General features: G+C 40.2%; 1 protein-coding gene and 1 long non-coding RNA gene across 5 annotated transcripts in view; one reads left to right on the top strand and one right to left on the bottom strand.

Moving 5' to 3' along the window:
- TNFSF8 (TNF superfamily member 8) overlaps nt 1-8,994 on the bottom strand; it is a 38,852-nt gene extending 29,858 nt beyond the window's left edge. For both annotated transcript variants that reach the window (XM_010384768.2, XM_010384767.2), the window contains exon 1: nt 8,509-8,994. In XM_010384768.2, the coding sequence (XP_010383070.1) occupies nt 8,509-8,703 (195 nt within the window). In that variant the 5' untranslated portion in view covers nt 8,704-8,994. The remainder of the gene's footprint in view (nt 1-8,508) is intronic.
- Nucleotides 1-20,931, top strand: part of LOC115893922 — a 49,885-nt gene that overhangs the window by 24,260 nt on the left and 4,694 nt on the right. The window contains exon 4 of one of the 3 annotated variants that reach the window (XR_004053950.1): nt 8,450-8,570. The exons of the other annotated variants lie outside the window; for them this stretch is intronic. This is a non-coding gene — a long non-coding RNA (uncharacterized LOC115893922). Of the gene's footprint in view, nt 1-8,449; nt 8,571-20,931 lie in introns of those variants that run through there. 3 annotated transcript variants of the gene reach the window in all.

The following is a 20,931-nucleotide window of genomic DNA, read 5'->3' on the forward strand; positions in this document are numbered from 1 at the left end:
GTTTTCCTCTCCTTTAATCAGTGATTAGATGGCTAATAATCCATCTTTCCACTGGGTTATTGTGGACATCATAAGATATTATAAAGTATTAGCAAGTACTTGAAAAGCATAGCTATTTTGAGCACTGCCTTGATGTTAACGATGTGCTTAATTTGCCTCAATACCTTGAAAGACTTGTTTCTTTTCAGAGGAATGATCAGCAGATGCAATCAGCTCCCGAATTTGCTTTGGACACAAAATGCCCTCTTGGACCAAAAATGATTAAAGGCAACTCTGTTTGGAAAATGCCAGGGGGAAGTCCACATTCCTTTCCTTGCTGCCCTCACATAGTCTTGTAAGGTGGGATCTGGCTCAGTGGCCCACAGAGACTTTTGCCAAGAATACCTCTTATTTTCAAGCTAATTCATTGAGCACTTAATGAGGGTTACCCTATATGTATTATTTCATTCGGCCTTTAACTTGACCCCAAGAGTTAGGGATTCATCAAGACTTAGAGAAGTGATTTCATAATGTGATAATGTTTACAGAAGGTCCCACAGGTGGTGAATAGCACAGAAGGGATTCAAACTTAGGTGAGTCTGACTTTGAAGGCACTGTTCTTCAATGTCCTGCTACATTGCCTCTCTAGATGAGGGCAGGATAAAGCTGAGCAGCAAAATCTCCTGAAGTTTCATGGAAAAGTGAATAGAAGTCATGGAAAATCCTCAGGGGAAGACTATTTTTTCTAGGAGCACATGGTCTGCCAAAGTGAAAATTGGACCACAGTTGCTTAAAGCAGTGCTTCTCCCACTTTAAAAGACTGACCAGCATCTGGTGATTTTGGTAAAAGCAGATTCTGACTCTATAGGGAGGGCCCCTTAGGTTTTGCATTTTGATGAGCTTCCAGGTGATGCCAATGTTGCCAGGCCATGGACAACACCTTGAGTAACAAGGTCTTAAATACACTACTCAGTAGGCAATCAGAACACCTGAGGTCTTGAGAGATGGCTGTAGGAGGGTGAGTGTAGATTTGCGCTCAGATATGGGCTTAGGAAATCTTCGTAGTTTGAAGATGGCAGTGGCATCCTGTCCTCTCAGTCTCTTCTATCAAATCTTTTTGTCACCTAGTTCCATTTCTTCTCCTCTGTACAATCTGGACTGACTTCTGGCACTACCACTCCTCTCCTCACACCTGGGCTTTCCTTCCTATGGGCTGTGCCACTGCTTGCTTTTTTGCCTCACCTGGAATATCCTGCTCCTCCTCCTCCTCCTGCCACCATCTTTCCAATGGTGAGCTCTTCTCTACAGAAGAATAACAATAACAGCTAATAAATTTGGAAGGAGTGACAGACTTAGGCATTCCCTTTTTTTTAACCCTCAGTGCATTAGCTGATTCAGACAAGGATCATTAAGAAATGGCAAAACCACCAAAGGAAGGGTATTTATGTCTTCAGAGTATTATCCCATACATAGATTTCCTTCCTTCCTTCCTTCCTTCCTTCCTTCCTTCCTTCCTTCCTTCCTTCCTTCCTTCCTTCCTTCCTTCCTCCCTCCCTCCCTCCCTCCCTCCCTCTCTCTCTTCTTTCTTTCTTTCTTTCTTTCTTCTTTCCTTCTTTCTTTCTGTCTGTCTGTCTGTCTGTCTTCTTTCTTTCTTTCTTTCTTTCTTTCTTTCTTTCTTTCTTTCTTTCTTTCTTTCTTTCTTTCTTTCTTTCTTTCTTCCTTCCTTCCTTCCTTCCTCCCTCCCTCCCTCCCTCCCTCCCTCCCTCTCTTCTTTCTTTCTTTCTTTCTTTCTTTCTTTCTTTCTTTCTTTCTTTCTTTCTTTCTTTCTTTCTTTCTTTCTTTCTTTCTTTCTTTCTTTCTTTCTTTCTTTCTTTCTGTTTTTTTTAGATGAAATCTCACTCTGTCACTCAGGCTGGGATGCAGTGGTGCCATCTCTGTTCACTGCAACCTTGGTCTCCCGATTATCCTGCCTCAGCCTCCCCAGTAGCTGAGACTACAGGTGTGTGCCACCACATCCTGCTAATTTTAGTATTTTTTGTAGAGACAGGATTTTGCCATGTTGGCCAGGCTGGTCTTAAACTCCTGGCCTCAAGTGATCCACTCACCTTTGCCTTCCAAAGTGTTGGGGTTACAGGCATGAGCCACTGCTCCTGGCCAGGTTACTTATTGATGAGAAAGAAAAATGTTTTACAAAGGCAATAGTTGGTGGTCACCACCTTAATCAAGTGACCAAACCTATAGTCATCAAAAATGGGACAACCTGACATATGCCTCTAGCTGTGCTACAATAAGAAGTGTATAGAATTACCTGTATACTATTCTTACCAAAAATGTTTCATCTGAGTATAACCATAAGTCAATACCAATACAAATCCAGGCTATGAATGGATTTCTACAACAGAACTGGCCTGGACCCTTAAAAAAGGTCAATGTTATTTAAAACAAACACCAAAGGGCAAAGGAGATTTTAGCTCAGTGCTTCTCAAACTTTAATGTGCATACAGATCACCTGGGGAGCTTGTTAAAATGCAGATTCTGATTCAGAAGATCTGGGGTGAGCCCTGAGATTCTGAATTTCTAACAAGACCCAGGACCACACTTTACAGAGCAAAGTTCTAGATTAAAACAGATATTATCATAACACAGTATGTGACCCTAGATTTGTTCAAACAAACGAAAACACAACAGCCATACATATAAGACATTTTTGAACAAGTAAAGAAATTAAAATATGGACCATATATTGTTATTATTTGATGATATTATTGAATTAATATCAACTCTCTTGGCTATGATAGTGGCATTGCAGTTAGTTAAGAGATGAGTACTGAAGTTCATGTGAGTGAAAGGTCATGCTGCCTACAGCTTACTTTCATATCCTTATCTAGAGAGAGCAAAAATACAGCAAGATACTGACACACCAATCTAGGTGCAAGGTTATATGAACATTTGCCATTCCACTTTTCTGTAGGTTTGAGGATTTTCAGAATAAGACTTTGGGAATAAGCCATGACTGTTGTAATTCTTGGAAGCCTGGCTTTTGTTCTAGCGCTTCTGCAAACCCCTCCTTCATCCCAAGCAGAAATGACTTCTCCTTTGCTCTGTGGCATTCTGTGCCATTCTGTCCAGAATCCAAGAACTTGGTGTTTGGGCTTCATCTGCTCAATTTAACAGAGTTCCCAGAAGACAGGGTCTTGCCCAGTCCACTTGGGACTCTCCACATAACCTCACACAGTGCTGGCTCCTGGGAATATTTACAGTGGATTTTTCTGGATTGCTAAATGGAATGAATATCAGGTGGAGGGAATACCTTGGGTAGAGGGAAGTGTCATGGGGCATTCCAAATAACTTCTTCTTGTTCCGAACTCCTATTAGCCTCAAGGCACCATGTTCAAGAGGCTAAAGAAGAGGTGTAGAGTCAGCAAACAAGACATGGGGGTTTTATTGGGGGCTTACATAGAGGGGAGAGAGTCCAGTGGCAGCGAGCTGAACAGGAAGACTGCTTTATGGACAGAAATGATCTCATGGCAGCGGGGTGGACAACATATTCATCTTATATACAGTCCAGTGGTGGTGGACTGGGCAGGAAAACCACAGCCACTTGCAAATAGCATGCTGTTTCTACAGCATGCTCACTTAACAGCCTCCCCTTAATGGCCTCAATCTCAATCTCTTGTACGGCCCAAGTTCCACAGGATGGGCTGGGGGCTCAGATGTTCCTCATAGACAAGGAATGAGTCTCCAGGTTGACCACTCCTGGATTCTCTCGCTTGGAACACCCATTCAGACGTGTCTGCTATACATGGTTATTCTAAGGGTATGCTTCAGTTATTGCTATATCAGGTGTGTTTACCCTACACTTCTATTTTGTATCTGAGCTTAAAAATAAAAGCAAAATACCACACCACCACCAATAATCACTACCCTTAAACAGGTGCTCAGCTCCACTGTTGGTGTGTGGAAATAATTTAAAAAGAGTATTATTATTATTATTATTATTATTTTTAAAGAATTTTCTTTGCTTATAAAGGGAAAAGAGGCAGCTGCTTTCTTGAAAGCCTACCAATCATGAACCCTTTATGCTAACCTTTCAGAATGTAACCCTTTACATTCTCCCCTGGGGCTAGAGAAGCCCAGTCTCCTGGTTTACAAAACCAAGATGTCTCTAAGGTTAAGGGCCTCAGAGCCTTTTTGAAATGTGAACACCTACCTCTGGTGTTAACCTAGGAGTCTGTCTCCTTATGTATTCTCCTGTCCTTTGAGAGATAAGAGAAGTTTTATTTTTTGTTCTTTGTTTTGCTGGATGAATTGTGTGAAATTTCATCCTGAATTTTCAACAGACTTTGTAGTCTGTTGCAGGCTGCCTATTTGCATGTACTCTTGTGCTTACTCAACAGTAAATCATTTTTTTTCTTTCCATATTGATGTAAAGAGGAGTCTGTTGGTAGGACTTTTACTTCCTCAGGGGTATACTAGTACAATCTCTTTGGAGACAGACTGACATTTATTGAAATGAAAATGCACATTGCTCCTGGCTAACACGGTGAAACCCCATCTCTACTAAAAATACAAAAAAATTAGCTGGGCGTGGTGGTGGGCACCTGTAGTCACAGCTACTAGGGAGGCTGAGGCAGGAGAATGGCGTGAACCCGGGAGGCGGAGCTAGCAGTGAGCAGAGATCATGCCACTGCACTCCAGCCTGGGTGACAGAGTGAGACTCCGTCTCAAAAAAAAGAAAGAAAGAAAATGCACATTCCATTTCTATCACTAAAAATTTATTCCCCAGATATACTTGCAGACATGCACAGAGGGCAGAAATTCTAGAGAAAACATTGATGTCTCTCACCAGGTACTGATAAATTATGAAGAATTTACACTTCATACTATGCGACTCTTCAAAAGAATGAAGTGAACTTCTATGTACTGAGATGGAAGGATCTCTAAGATATACAGTGTGTTGTCAAGTGAATAAAGCAAGATGCAAAATTATGGGTTTATTATAATGATGTGTGTACTGTGTATTTGTAGATGCACAGATTTTTGGAAGGACACACAAGAATCTGTCAATGGTGGTTATCTAGGTGAAGAGGAATTAATGGGTGGGTGGGGAAAGTGTGAAGATTTTTACTTCTTTTTCTCTTATTTGCTAGTTACTTTTCTTAAACCATGTGAATATAGTATTTTATAATGTATTATAAAATATATCAATATATTATATTATAAAATATTAAATAGCATATAATATTATTTTGTAATATATTTATCATATAAAATGTTTATTTTATAATATATTTATCATATAAAATGTTTATTTTATAATATATTTATCATATAAAATGTTTATCATATTTATCATATAAAATGTTTATTTTATATTTTATGTCATATTATATATTATATCATACTATATATTTTATATCATATTATATATGATAATATTTATCATATAAAATGTTTATTTTATAATATAATATTTATAATATAAAGTGTTTATTTTATAATATAAAATAGTGTTTATTTTATATTATAAAATAGTATTTATTTTATAATATAAAGTAATATTATTTTATAATATAAAATAATATTTATTTTATAAATATGCTGGCTTAAATGTAAATAAAAGAAAATACAACCACCACTGAGACTTTAAAAATATCACTGGAAAGTAAGTTCCATAATAACTCAAAGACAGGGATTTAGTTGTTTTTTTTTCAAGGCTTTGGAACAATGTCCTGCACACAGTAGATATTTAATAAATACGTGAGATAGAAACCTAAGTTCCTCCTTTGTCTCTCCCAAGGAGTTTAAGCTTGGAGTTATCTGATCTTCAAGTCAAACCTCAAGGCAAGCTTTGTCGATTTCCCTACACTCTCTATATCTTCTCTCCTCTGTCTCTTTGCTCATGCTGTTCCATTGGCTAGGAGTGCCTCTCCTCTGCTTTCCCTTCCCTGCCTGTTTGAAATAGTTCACATTTCTCAAGCCAACCTGAAACTCTAGTCCCCAGGAAAGTTTTTCTTAAACCTGTCTGGAAAAATACACTCTCTCCTTAACTTGTGCTCTCATGGTATCCCTTTCATCATCACTTATTATATACGATGACTTACTTGTTTTAAATTTTGTCCATACATGTGACTTGGGATAAGAATTGTGTGACTTCTTATGCCAGTAAAACCATTCTATGGTTCTCCACCCCTGTTCCCATCACATACAGAGAGCTAACTGATCATTAACTCATTACATTTTTAATAATGGGGATGTGAATCTAAGCTCCCTGGCTTGCTTCTATTGATTTATTTCCTAGAGTTTCTTTTAGAGTCTCTTCACTTGTCTAAGTTATTCCTGTTTTCAAGTCAGTCTACATTCCATCTTCCTACTAGGAAACCCTTCCTGATAACTCAAGTTAATGGGAATGATGCTTTTTTTTTTTTTTTTTTCTTGTTAGGTCTTACAACAGTTAATGTCTGAGGAATTTATTGAAAATGATATGTGCAATGCATTTGACACTTAATATATCACAGCTGCTATTAACATGGCAGGCCACAGTTTTAAGGAAGCAACTGGTATTTCCTGGGCTAAGAAATCACAGCACACCAAACTGTACACTCAGATTTTGCAGTGAATCTTTTCATATCCAAACATGAGGGGTAAGTCAAAGAAATGGATGCACGAGAAGATAAAGCTCCCAAGAGAAGAGTGGGTGCAATGTTTCTTAGCGCTTCTGTGGCTGTCTGTGTTGGCAAAGGGGATGCTGCTGGCATCAAACAATCAAGCAGTATTCTCACGGTGACGTAGTTCAAGCCCTGTTCCCTCTCTGCTCCTCATTTTCCACATTTACGAAAATGAGGCAGAAAGATCTGCTCTGGTTCTTTTATAGAAAAAATCAATTCAACTAAAAGTTGGATAGGAATGAGCTCTGAAGCTCTCTCTAGCTTTATATATCACCATCACCAACCATTTTTCCACCATCTCTCTCTGCAGCAGTTTTAGTTGGATCCTTTAGCTAAAGAACTTCTTAAAGGACACTTCAATTTCTTTTCTTTGGCCATTGCTATAAAATGACACACCCTTGGTTTACTCCAAATTCAAATTACAGGAATTGCAGAGCTCCTACAGAAGAAAAGATGCCCTAAAGGGTTTTCAAGATTATTATACTTAGTAGATATAGATAAGCCCATTAAATTATGAGTTTTAAGAATTCCACTATCTAAATCAAATATTTGTGACTTCTTCTTTTCACTTCTGTAGAGACATGAGCTTCAAAGCTTCCATTTAATTTCAAAGCTTGATGACCCTTGAGAAATAGATATCAAAGCCTTTTAAAGCCTAGTTCTTTCCAGCAATTGATAAGCTGTAGAGTATTTGGCCTACGAAAACTGAAGAAAAACCAGAACAAATTCTGCAGGATTATAGCACCATGAAAAGTAGGAGCTATGAAGTAAGAAACAGAAATATTCTCACTTTGGCAGGTCATGTGGGTGGGTGCAGTTCTTAAATTACCCAAATTAACAACTTTACTTCATCAAAAAAAATTCACGAGCAATAGATGCTATTACCACAGCATTTTCTATATAATACATACTGGTGGAATCTCTGTAAACACCAATTTCCTAAAATATGAAAAAGCTTCCTCTTTCTCCTCCTCTTCTGTTTTCAGAAACAGATATTACCATTTACTTTAAAGTAAATCTCCCAAGACAGTCTGACCCTGTACAGTGTGCACCCAACAATTGCTTAGTATTGTGAGGAACCTCAGAGAGAACAGGTGCTAAAATCCTTTCAACTTTCTGCTTTTATGTGCTGTTTTTTTGTGACGCCCTAACTTCTTCAAAGTTGTGGCTTAAGAGGAAGCTTTCGATTTGTCTTGCTGGCTGTAACACCAAAATGTCCAAAGCTCTAAGAAGCCATGGTCTTCTCTTTTGCCTCCTTTCCTTCTAGACCTTGGCCTCTGAAACTTAGCTCCCTATATAAAACAAAAGCAAAAACAAAAACTCTTGGCAATAGATGAGACCTCAGAAACCTCCAGGACACTCGGACTTAGGATACAGAACTTCAGAATCCAGTCTGAAGTCCTTGAAGACACCATAGCAACTTGTGCAAATTTGTTATCAGGTTTCTTTATTGCTTCCTTCCTTGATATGGGTCTCTGGGTCATTAAGATTTAAATCTTAACTTTGAAAGGCCAAGAGCTTCACTCCACTGTTTTGCTCAGACAGGTCTGCAAAGTTTTAAGATGATGGTCTAACAATATTTCTCTCAACAAGCCAAATTATTTTAGAGAGTTAAGCTCCTCTTTCGTTTCTCCCTTTCTCACACGCACACACACACACAGTATAACATATATATAATGTAACATAAATATATTGTGCTATACAGTATATGCTATAGTATACATATATATAGAGAGAGAGAGTTTATTTATTTAATTTTTTTTTTTGCTCTTAACCAACAAACGAATATCGTTTGTTTCCAGGGCTCTTTCTCTAGGGAAAACAACAAGAAAAGGAAAGGGAGGAAGAGGAGTCCACTTACCGTCCTCTGAACTACCAACACCATAATGGTGGCCACCGTGAAGACGAGGCACAGAGCCAGCGTGGCTGTGGTGAAATAGAAATAGCTGCGGCTGGTGGTCTCCAGGTGGCTGGCCACGGAGCCCGCCGGCACATGCGTGGCTGTGTCTCCAGGAGGGGCCATTCCGTTGAGTGCTTGCTGCAGCCCTGGGTCCATTCTTTATATAGTCTTCCTCACATCACACCTTATCTCTCTTCATCTGATTCGGTTCTGGGCCCATCTCTGTTCCAAGAAGGATTCTCCCCCTGAATCCTGAATCATGTGACTTGGAAAAAAACCTTCACCTTCTGCCTGGCGGAGAAACTCTTCTCTGGGGGCGTGAGGCGAGAGACGGCAGCAAGGGTGGGGGAGAGGTTCATTTTTCATTGCCAGGGATTAAGTTGTGTGCAGAGAAATTAGCTACAGAGAAGGTGGCTGATGTCAGAGGGCGCGTAGGAAAATGACGGTTCCCCTACTCTCTCTCTCTCTCTCTCTCTCTCTCTCTCTCTCTCTCTCTCTCTCTCTCTCTCTCTCTCTCTCTCTCTCTCTCTCTCTCTCTCTCTGTGTGTGTGTGTGTGTGTGTGTGCGCGCGCGCGCGCGCGTACACACACACAAAGCAACTTCTGTTTAGTTTAGACTCGGCCACAAAACGCCTTCCTGTTCAAGAATCTGCACCTTCTTTCAGCGAGGTGCACCTTCTTTCAGCGAGGCCTGCGGCTCAGAAGATCTCCCCAGATAATGAGTCCTTGCTGGGTCTCAGGGAGGCCGGATCCCTCGGACTGCAGTGGAATAACTCCAAAGGGTTCGATTTGATCATATTGGCTCCTGCTGAAAAAGGGACAGGCTGCAGGCTCCCTGGGGGAAAAGGGGCGCACAAATGGAGACATTTCTCCAAAGGGGGACTGGCTCATGGCAGTATGAAATTTGGGGTTCAAAGACACTGTCAGAGAGCAGGAATCTGGAAACATCGATCTTTTGAACAAACACTCCTGCAGAATGTTTTGGGATCTGTTAAACCGGCAGATGAACCTGGGCCTGAGATAAAACTCATGAAGAGGGGAAGGAATTGGCAGTGAGGTGGTGTGGTGTGGAAATGTGGGGGCTGTATGTGTTCTGCGTGGTGTACTATGTGTTGTGTGTGTATTTGTGGTATGGGGTATGTGTATGTGTTGTGTGTTCTGTATGGTATATGTATGCAGTGCGTGTGTGGTGTACGTTTATGATCTGCGATGCATGCCATGTGTGGTGTGTACGTATGTGTTGTGTGTGGTGGGTTGTGTATGTATGCGTTGTGTGTGGTGTGTTGTGTGTTGTGTGTGTATATGACTACTATAATTGAACCTCTACTGTCTCAGGCACAGCACTAGGAGTTACATGTGGCTTCACTCCACTTCTACCTCCACCCTCCGAGGCAGGCAATATTTATTTTTTACAGATGGGAAAACTGAGGCTCAGGGAGGATGAAAACTATCTCAACCCAAGTCTCAAGTGTTGATCACTGAAAGAACTTGGGTGCATTTTGCAGCCTGCCTGGATGAAAGCTCGTGCTAAGTCATTCTATCTTCACTGCAACTGAAAGCTAAAAACCTGAAGTGTGGTCTCAGCCCTTTCCCTTATTAGCCTTGAGCCATCATCCAAGTCTTTATAGCTTTCTCTGTTCCCTATCTGCATTACAGTCATCAGAAAGACCAAGCGAGATGATGTCAGAGTACTCCATGAATAAAAATAGATTTGGGGATGGTGTTGGACAATTCCTGTTAAATATCCCAAGTGGTCTACTGGGCCAGGTCTGGAATTTAGATACAACAGACAGATTATCTGGGGGACGGAGTTAGGTCACATCTGTGGTTACTAATGATCTCCATTTCAAAACACCATTTAAAATGTTAATCATGGGGGTCTTTGATAGCTCCATTTGGTATCACCCTGGAAGAAGCTCATTCTGCGTAGCACTTCCTTTCCTTTCTGCTCACTTTTTGGCTGCAGTGCATCACTTTGAGCCAGCAGAGATCCCAGATGCCCCTAAGGAAATGTCCTGTGTCTAAAGCCAAGCTTGGATTATTACCACTGCTGTTCTTGCATAGAACCAAAACTTCTGAGCATCTTCCAAATTAGGTCAGGCTTTAGGAGTTGGTCTGGACATTTCTTCCCAGTGAGTCTGTAAAAACATAGATCTTGGAGACAAAAGATACATCAAGAGATAAATTGTTTTCTTGGGCTAAATAGAGTGGGGGAGATATACCCATTTTACAGTTAAGGAAACCAAGACCCCCGTGATCCCAAGTTGAGTTTGGTTTTGAAAACAGTGTGTTCACATTCATTTGGTCTTGTAATTAAGGTGGGAAAGAGGCAAGCCAGTGTTTTCTGGGGCATGTACCTGGCTGATTTCGGGAGAAGGCTGTGTCCTCTGGTGGGCACGGACAGTGAGTGGGTAGCAAGGGCTGTGTGGTCTGCCCAGAGCTGCTGAGAACCAGTTGCTCCCTTGGCCCTCTTGTTCAGCCTCTTTGATCAAAGTGGAAAACTTCTGATTGTTGAATGGAAGCTGTGGGTGTTGAAAAATAAAAAGGCTTTGCTTGAAATTCAGGTCTTCCTGAAGGCCTGTGGGGCTGAGAAGGGCAGTGGAAAAAAATGTTTGTCTTACAGTTACCCGTTTTGCATACAGTACAATGTCCTGGGAGGGAAGGCTGACAAGGGGGAAAAATCACCCTTTGTTTTTACTCAACTTTCTGAGCAGTTGAGATTTTCAGATCAGTTCCTAGTATAGTAGTTTGTGGGCTCGATTTATTTCTTTTGCTGTACCACTCCTTTACTCACAAACCTTCAATGGCTCCCTATTTCCCACCCCCATTGCTCTAAGCCCCTCTCTGCTTTCCAGCTGTTCTATAACCTAGCCTGGCCAACATAGAAATCCATGACCTGTGCTAACTGGCTTATTTCTGTCTTCTAGTCAAGCCATACGATGTGCAGATGGAAGGATCCTTTGTAGAATTTCTTGTTGAGTTAAGTTTTAAACCCTTTTGGAAGCAAAGCTGTACAAGGAGTATAAAAACATAAGAAAACAGGGTTGCTTTGGCTGAAGCACAGATGGGACAGAGAGAAGGGCTAAGTTTCACCTGCTCATTTGCCCTTTTCTGGCATGGCATCTCTCCAAGGTGAACAAAATTTAGAAACTTCAGAAAATTTGGCTTGAATCCCTCAGTCCACAAAAGGAGGAAACTGGGACACAGAAATGGGAACAACTAAAGGAAGTACACACCAGCAGGGAGAGAGACAGGTGTAAGAGTCCCCTCTGCTCATTCTCTCTCTCCTTTTTCTTTTCTTTTTTCTTTTGACTGAGTCTCGCCCTGTCGCCCAGGCTGCAGTGCAATGGCGCAATCTCGACTCACTGCAACCTCCACCTCCTAGGTTCAAGTGATTTTCCTGCCTCAGCCTCCTGAGTACAGGCACACACATCCACACCTGACTAATTTTTTTTTTTTTTTTTTGTATCTTTAGTAGAGATGGGGTTTCACTATGTTGGCCAGACTGGTCTTGAACTCCTGATCTCGTGATACCCCTGTCTCGGCTTCCCAAAGTGCTGGGATTACAGACATGAGCCACCATGCCCGGCCCCCTCTGCTCATTCTCATGCCAGCTCTGCTAATATTCCAGGTGCATCCAGGCTTCTCGCATTTTGCTTGGCTTTCCACAGCTCTGGTTCTTCCTCTCCCTTCTAGCCTTTGCCAACCTGCCTCACTGTCTCCAGGAATGCTTGCCCAGATCTCTCAAGTCCACCAACACCCTCTCTCTGGAACACCTCTATTTTCATGCCACATAACCTAATTGTCTAATTTTTTACTTCTTTCGATGTGGAACCCAAGTGTGTAAACACATGTAAATGTTGCCTGGCTCATGAGATGAGAGTCCCTGAGGGTGGTCTGCACTTTCCTAGTCTTCTAAGTCTTTGCATCTCACCTTGCATTTCTCGTTGCTGGGCATATATGTAGGGTTGACCTTCAATCTATGCTTTGTGTTTATGGAAAGAGAAAGTTCTAGAAGGATGGCTTATGTAAAGAAATTGTGTGGTGGCATTCTTGCCTCTCTCTTCTCAACTGTACTGCATGTCTCTATCCTTCTCCAGAGAATGGCACCATGAGAGTGATCACCCCAGCCTCATTTCAGTTTGGAATTTGCTTCTGAGGTGTGGCTACAGTGCCTAAGACTCAGTGGGAAAATAGAACTAACCTCTCATCCCTTCAAGAAGGAACCCCATTTTGAAAAATAGAGAGAAGCCGGCAGTAGCCATTCCTCCAACATTGCTTTCCTGTATAAGGGACTGGGAGATCTCTGTCATAGAGACTAGAGGCCCTCAGGTGTAAGCCCACACCAGCAGCGGCAGCAATAGCACCTGGGAACTTGGTGGCACTTTAAGACCCTCTAGACCTACTCTAATGCAGAAACTCAGGCTGGGGTCTGGTAGTCTGTTTTAACAAAGCACCCCAGGGCATGCAGATGACTGAGACCATTTGAAAAATACTGATTTAGGGAAACAATCTCCAAGAGATCATCTGGTCCAAAATTTAGCCTTTGGGCAGGTAAACTACCACCTCCATTGTGTAGGTAGGGAAACTGAGGCATAATAAAGTTATTGTCTAGGGTCATATAGCTGGGTCATGTTAGTTTTTCTGCTCCCTTGATTGAACTCTCTTTCTAACCTTGACTCTGTCTGCAGGCTCTAGAAATACTTTCAGAACCTTTTTGGAATGCAGATATATTTGGAGTAGAATGGAGATATTTTATTCCATTTAAAATCATTAGGTTGGTGCAAAAGTGATTACGGTTTTTGCCATTAAAAGTAACTTAATAATTTTATTCATTTAAGGTTCTCTTTTGGTGATCACTGTACATGGTAGAAATATATATATATTTTAACTATGGGTATATGTGAGACAAGGACAGACTCACCCAGGGTATATTCAAGCAGTAACACACGTAACTAAATGGACTTTTGAGGCGGGAGTGTCCTGTCCCTTTAACTTTAGAGCTCTTTGTCTTGCTGGGGCTAACTTGAAGAGATTGGACGTTGGAGTTGAGCCACAGTGACACTTTATTGAGAGGGCCTGGTGAGGACAGGGACAGTAGGAGGAAGATTTGGAACAGGGCTAGCAAACTGAACCACAGGCCAAATCTGGCAGGCACCTATTTTTGTAATTGAAGTTGTATTGAAATGTAATCATGTCCATCTGTGTGTACATCTATGGCTTCAATTCCACTACAACAGCAAATCTGAGTGGTTTCAACAGAGACCTCATAGCTGGTGAAGTTTAAAATATTTGCTGTTTAGACCTTTACTGAGAAAGCTTGCTGACCCTTGGTTTAGAGTATTAAAATAGACCCAAGACAGGATAACCGAAAGAGATTTGGGAAAAAGAACAGAAATTCATTTCCTAATACACTTCCATGCAGAGAAAAGGGAACTCATTCCCTATTGGTGGGAATGTAAACCAGTACAGCCACCATGAAAAACAGTGTGAAGAGTCCTCATAAAGCTGAAAATAGAACTACCATTTGATCCAGCAATCCCACTACTGGGTCTCTACCCAAAGGAAAACAATCAGTATATCAAAGAGATACCTGCACTCATATGTTTACTGCAGCACTATTCACAATAGCAAAGATGTGGAATCAACTTAAGTTGCTCATAAACAGATGAATGGATACAGAAAATGTGGTATATATGCACAGTAAAATGCTATTTGGCCATAACAAAGAATAAAATCATGTCATTTGCAGCAACATGGATGAAACTGGAGATCATTATCTTAAGTGAAATAAGCAGGCACAAAAAGACAAATACCACGTGTTCTCATTTACAAGTGGCAGCTAAAAAGTTGGGTCACATGGAGGTAGAGAGTAGAAAAGTGGAGAGCATAAACTGCGAAGGATGAGTGCTGGGGGAGTGGAAGACAAAGAGAAGTGGGTTAAAGGGTATGAATATACAGAGGATAGAAAAAATAGATTCACTGATTGATAGTAGAGTAGTATGACTATATTTAAACAAAAATGTACTTTACTCAGGAGATGGACACCCTAAATACCCTGATTTTATCACTATGCGTTATATACATGTAACAAAATTTCACATGTGGCCCATAAATTTGTTCAAATAAAAAAAAAGACACCTCTATAAAGTCTTCCCTAATGTCTAAATTGTTAACTCATGCTTCATGTGAGAAGATTCTTTTTGGAATTCACTAATTGTAGAGAAGCTATGTGTTCTGGTTGGTGGATGACAAAAATAGATTTCTGAAGAAGACAGAGCTGACAGAAAGGTGGGACAGAAGCCACCTGGGAGTTAGATAGATATACTTCCAGTATTGGTGATATATATACATGTGTGTTTAAATCATATCATATCTATCTATTGATCTATCATCTATCTATCTTATCTATCTATCTATCTATCTATCTATCTATCTATCTATCTATCTATCTTCCTGTCAACCTTAAAAAGGTTTTGAGATGATGTAAAATAAATGCACAGGTATATACTGAAACCATTAACACAAGTTAAAAGGTAGGAGTCAAGATATAAAAGTAGAGAGTAAAGTGAATGTATTAAGAAATCCTGTCTGATAACAGTTTTATTAGTTAAGCATAACATGTGTACTTATGAGTTTCTGAGTAACTAGGGAAAAGAAGCGGATACATTGGATTGTATAACTCTCTTTGGTCATAAAAAGCAGATGAGGTTAAAAGGAGAAATGGACACATTGCTGATTATATAAGTGCTTTGAGATATACAATATATTCCAAAATACCAGATGAATGTAATCTATGAATTTAAAGCATGCCATAGCAATGAATTAGGATAATGGCAGATTTTACCAAGTGGAAATACTGAAACTTTTTTAAATGTAATTTTATGATTTTCAGTGATGCAGAACTAATGATAAACTAATACTAGGGAAGTAGGAGATTCAAGGAAAGAAAAAATAAAAAAGAACATCACTTTTCTGGCTTCTGGGGGCTTCCAGTATAGCTGAATGGCTAGAAAACTCTATTAGTTACATGGTCCTTAATAACTCCATTGTCATTCAAAGAAGAGAGATGAGTCTCCATTCTTTGCAAAGCTGGGGAAAGTCCTTCCATATCGATTAATAATGGATGTGGGAAGAGACATCCATTGAGTATTTGAGAGCTTAATATGTGCTAGGCGCTGCCCATATAACAATGAGCAAGTCAAACATCTCTGCTTTCATGAAACTTACAGTAGGGTGGGTAAGACAAGAAATTAAATAAGTAATTATTACATAACATAATTTATAGTAATAGCCAATTCATGGGGTTATGTGTACACAGTAGGGAAATCTTAAGCTGATCTGTCATTCTCTAGGGGGCTTCATTGAGGTTAACTCTTCTACCTCTACACTAGCTTGACGAGTAAGACTCCACCCCAAACTCTTTCTAGGTCATTTCACCCTTCCTCTTCCAGTTTAAAATCTTTCAACATTTCCCCGTGCCCACAAAATCCTGGTCATGTTTCCTTGGAAGGCCTCCCTGGCCTTCCCCTAAGCTTTGTTTTCAGCCTCTGATTCCATTCCCTCGACTCCAGGCACATTTCTTTATTCCAACCCCAATGTCGGACTCCATTTCTGTGCAGGTGGCATCCTCACTGCGACATCGAATGCCATTTCTTGCATCTTTCATTAAAAAAAAAAAAAGTTACTGCTTATATACTGCCTCTTTTCTGTGCTTCCTCCCTCAACTTCTAGTAAGAAATAAATCCCTCTTTCCTCTGTAGGGTTTCATATCATGCTTCTACCTGCAATCAATAATGATGAGAGTATTAATTATTATTTTACGGTTACAACAACTGCCTACCTTTAGTGAGCTCGTATTATGAGCTCATGTGCTAAGCACATGATGCTCATTTCACTTAGTTTTACAATATTCCCATTGATGCTATCATTCTTATTTGGCAGATAAAGAAACTGAGACTTGGAGTTGCAAAATGGGTTTTCCAAGATTTTACTGCTACTAATCGATGGAGTTGGCATTGTTGCACAGGTCTGCCTGATTCCAGAGAAAGTTATTGTAACAACTATGGAGTTATATGACCTGTATTCTAAGGCAGCAATGTAGGGCTCTCCCCAAATGCACTGTAAGCACCTTGAGAATACAGCATGTGGTTTGTACATGTTCATGCCTAGCAGGCTCCCAATAAATGTTTAAACTGTACATTTACCTAGTAATTTTAAATACAAAATATCAGGAAAAAACACGATTTGTTTTAAGGCTTTTTCTTTTCTTCAATTTACAGAGATTCAAAAACATAGGACCATCCCAGAAAAGAGATCTCAGCTCAGGCCTGGCTTTTTCTCTGGTTCCCTCTTGCTGACTTCCATCCTCCAAATATCTGTCTCTCCCCACTCTGCCTTTTGCCTCTAAGTGCACGTACTCACACATGTTTTTGAAACAGAAGTAGACAGAAAATGTTGCACATAGATGTCTCAGGGGACTGGGGACTGGTGCCTTCTTGGAATGGTTCCTGGAACATAATTAGTGTGCAAAAAGTTTGGATGAACAAATGCTATTTCAAGAAAGAAAGAAAGAGAGAGATCTGAATCTGAGTACATTTTAGAAGTTCAATATCTGAAGTTTTTTGAAAAGAATGGCTCATTTCTGAGTTACTGAAAATTTTCACATGTACAATCAATCAGGCATCTGTCCTCTGGTTATGCTAGATTTATGGGCTTTGCTGGGGGTGGAGGCAGGTACTGAAAGATCTAAAGCTTTGTTTTCTGATGTTAGCAAAATCAGGAAGTGACCTTTTCTCTTTAAAGTGGGCTAACATTTTCTTTTTTTTTCAATTTCTATGAAATAGGACGCTTGGTGGTGTTGGTTTTGAAGTAAAAATCAATGTATCTCTGCATGGATAGGGCAATTGAGTAAGCTATATCAGATTGAACAGGTACATTAGCTGTGCAGTGGTGCATATATTCAGTTGTGTAAAGACAAGCAAAGGAGAAACAGGTGAACCACAGCATAGAGCACCAACTCATTTTTCAGTGATTTTTTTCTTTTTATACTTTTAATTACTTTGCCTTCTTAACAATGGACTTTCAGCTGTGCAAAGAAAGGGAGGATTGGAAGACAGTAATTGCCCAAGTGTGGGGGTTTGCTTGATGCCCATGGGCAGAGGGGCCAGAGAGGAGATAGTCAATGGGGGGGATGCAAAAGGTGTTGAAAATGGAAAGACTTTGAGTGGAGCAAATTTCTCTGGGAAATTTGTACTCAGTGAAGCTATAGAAGACTGAATATTTGAAGAATAGTTCAAAGAAGTGTCTAGGAAATGCAGATCTGACTTCAAGTCCCCTTCTGCCTTCTTCTACTCCACAGCAAACATTTATGAAGCCCTGCAATAAGGTAGGTGCTTGCAGCCTTTAGGGGGCCCACTTAGTCACCCCAAGTCTCAGTTGTTTTCACTGGTAGCGTGATAATAATCATTTTCACTTTTAGAGTGGTTAAAGGATGGATATTGTGTGTTTAAAACACCTTAAAACATCTCCTTGTATAATACATAGCGAGCATTTAATTTACATTTGTTGAAAAGATTTGAGCCTTTTCTGTTTGTTTTTCCTTTTCTTTTTTTTTCTGAGGCAGGGTCTTGTTCTGTTGCCCAGACTGGAGTGCGGTGGCATGATCACTGCAGCCTTGACCTCCCGGGCTCAAGCCATCCTCCCACCTCAGTCCCCTAAGTAGCTAGGATTGCAAGCATGTGCCACTATGTCTGGCTAATTAAAAATACATTTTTGTAGAGAGGAGGTCTTGCTATGTTGCCCAGTCTGGTCTTGAATTCCTGGGCTTAAGCAATCCTCCTGCCTTGGCCTCCCAAAGTGCTAGTATTATAGATGTAAGCCACCACACCTGGCCAGGTGTGAGCCTTTCTTATGTTGACTTGAAGTGTGAGACTCCAAGCTAGCCAAATAAATCATTGGGCTACATCTCCAGACAAGAACAACTCTTCCTTCTTTCTTCTCAAATCACCCAAGATAATCTTTTCACTTTTCTCCTATCTTCCACACTCTGAGTTATCCATTTGTAAGCTGTTGATTTCTTTGGGGACATTGTCCGCATAAACTTTTTGTAAAGCGTCGTTGATTTCACCATTCTTCCACTCAAGCTTCACCAAAAATTTGATGTTTGTTCTTGCTTCAATTCTAGCAGAATTCACTTCATTCTGATATGGGAGCTTTTCAAACTGTATTTCCTTTTTAGTGCCTCAAACTAAATCTGTTTCAGACATGTTATAACAAGTTAGTATGAGTTTATTTTGGTGCAAAACATTTTTGAACTCCATGGAGTTTGTTCACAATATGCATTTTTCATAAAGTTTTTGAAGATCTCTTGTATTTATCTCTTTTGTTTTCACATTTTATATATTTTCATTTCAAATGAAAAATGTATGATTGTATTATTTTTATAACACAATGCATTATATTGTATTATGTGTTTTTTTTTTTATAAAGAAGGTACTGGAAACAACTCTAATCCTTATCCATAGAGAAGACATAAGTAATGTCTTGGGACCATATGGAATATATGTTATACTGTTGTTTTCATTTTTAATACCTGTGGTTTCCTATTTCTCGTAGGAAAATCTAGTATTTCCTTATCTAAATACCATGCATGACTTCTCACTACCTCTTTCCAGGGAATGTGGAATATATAAAAATAAAATTAAATTTCTCCCTCTGAATCCAGCTCACGGATTAGTTGACCCAGCCCTGTGTGCCCTTTTCTATGTTCTCCAAAAAGTTGCTTTCCGGCATAGCCCACTCAGTTCTTCACTTCAAAAGATGTTAGTGTAGCTGATGAACAGCTGGACAGAATGGGAACTGGGAGAGAATAAAGTATTAGTCTGAGGGGCTCACTGTGCCAATTTGGCGGCATTATAGAAGACAATTCCTCTGCTCTCAAAGTGCTGGAACCCATGCATGGCTGGAAAAGCAGGAAGGACTCTCTTGGTCTTGAGCTTCTCCCATGAAGTCCTGCCTTTAAATTTCCCTGTGGATGTTTATTGGAGGATCCAGGCTGAGTGAAACTGGCCCAGCTCTTCTGGACTTCATGGGACCAGGGGAGTCCTGTGTTCTAGTCTACATGGATTTTCTCTTGTTATCTTTTTCTCTTGCTTTCATGTGATGGAGCTTGGTAAACATTTTTGAGGGAAGGTAATAAAGCCTAAATGTTAATACACTTAAAACATTTAGGGAAATTGTTGTCTAGGCTGTGTTGGGACTGGAGGCTAATTGATTAGCCACAGTCCTGGTTCATTCATACCGCTGCCTCTCAAACTTTAACTGTACATAAGAGTCACGTGGAGACCTTGTTAAACCATAGATTATAATTTAGAAGGTCTGTAGGGAGGAGGTTGACTGTGTTTCTCACAAGTCCTGGGAGAATGCTGATGCTGCTTCTCCAAGATGCATACTTTGAATAGCAAGGAAAGGTAATCAAAGTCACATGACCACAGTGGTCAATTTCACTTAGAAGAGTGTTCCAGAGGGAACACAGCAGGCCAAGACGGCAGCATCAAGCATATCATCTTTTTGGTGTGAGTCTTCATGGCAGTCCAAGGGCCAGGCTCCTTCTCCCACCAACAACACAGGTGTTGTTGTTGTTGTAAAGACTACAGGATTAAATATGGGAACCATCCTAGCTTAAAAACTCAGAGCTCCATAGGAACCAGTATTTGTTATAACAGCATCCAGTTCTTGCACTGTGGGAAGCCTCAATCTATGTCTTCCCTCCAGGTATTCATATTCATTCAGTTTGCCCGGTGTAGACTCAGTTTATCAATCAGATGTCATTTTCCTCATTAACAATGCCATTCCACCTTTATCAGGGAGCAGCTTCCAGAGAATAGTGCTGTAAGGTTACTCCATAGTCATTTTCCTACAGAGAAAGCAAAGGCATTTTATTAAAACTTGACTTATACCTATGTCTTTATAGCAAGAAAATAAAATATAATAATAATAACAAAACAAAACAAAAACTTTACATATACCAATTTGTTTTAAGTTCGTGAGCATACAAGGCCACCAGGAAGTCTACAATAACCTGTCTCCCTTGCAGTTAGAGTGAGGCCATGTGGCCAGTTTGAGGCCATGGAATATGGTTGTGAGTTAGGTATTTCTCTGAGCAATTTCTCAGCTAGCTAGATGGCTGCAGACAGATGATCCAGTAAACTTTACTTAGTAAAGGACTCCAGGGAAGACTTTTGGGGATGATGAATCCTCAAGGTGGAGGGAGAACAATAGAATGGGCAGAGAGGTGTCTGCTAAGAACTGTGTATGATATAACTAGCTTAACCCTATAATTTATTGTTTAAACCAGGATACCTAAGAGGCAAAGCGGGGGCTC

The sequence above is a fragment of the Rhinopithecus roxellana genome, chromosome 16 (genome assembly GCF_007565055.1).
Source record: "Rhinopithecus roxellana isolate Shanxi Qingling chromosome 16, ASM756505v1, whole genome shotgun sequence".
Classification (NCBI taxonomy): Eukaryota; Metazoa; Chordata; class Mammalia; order Primates; family Cercopithecidae; genus Rhinopithecus; species Rhinopithecus roxellana.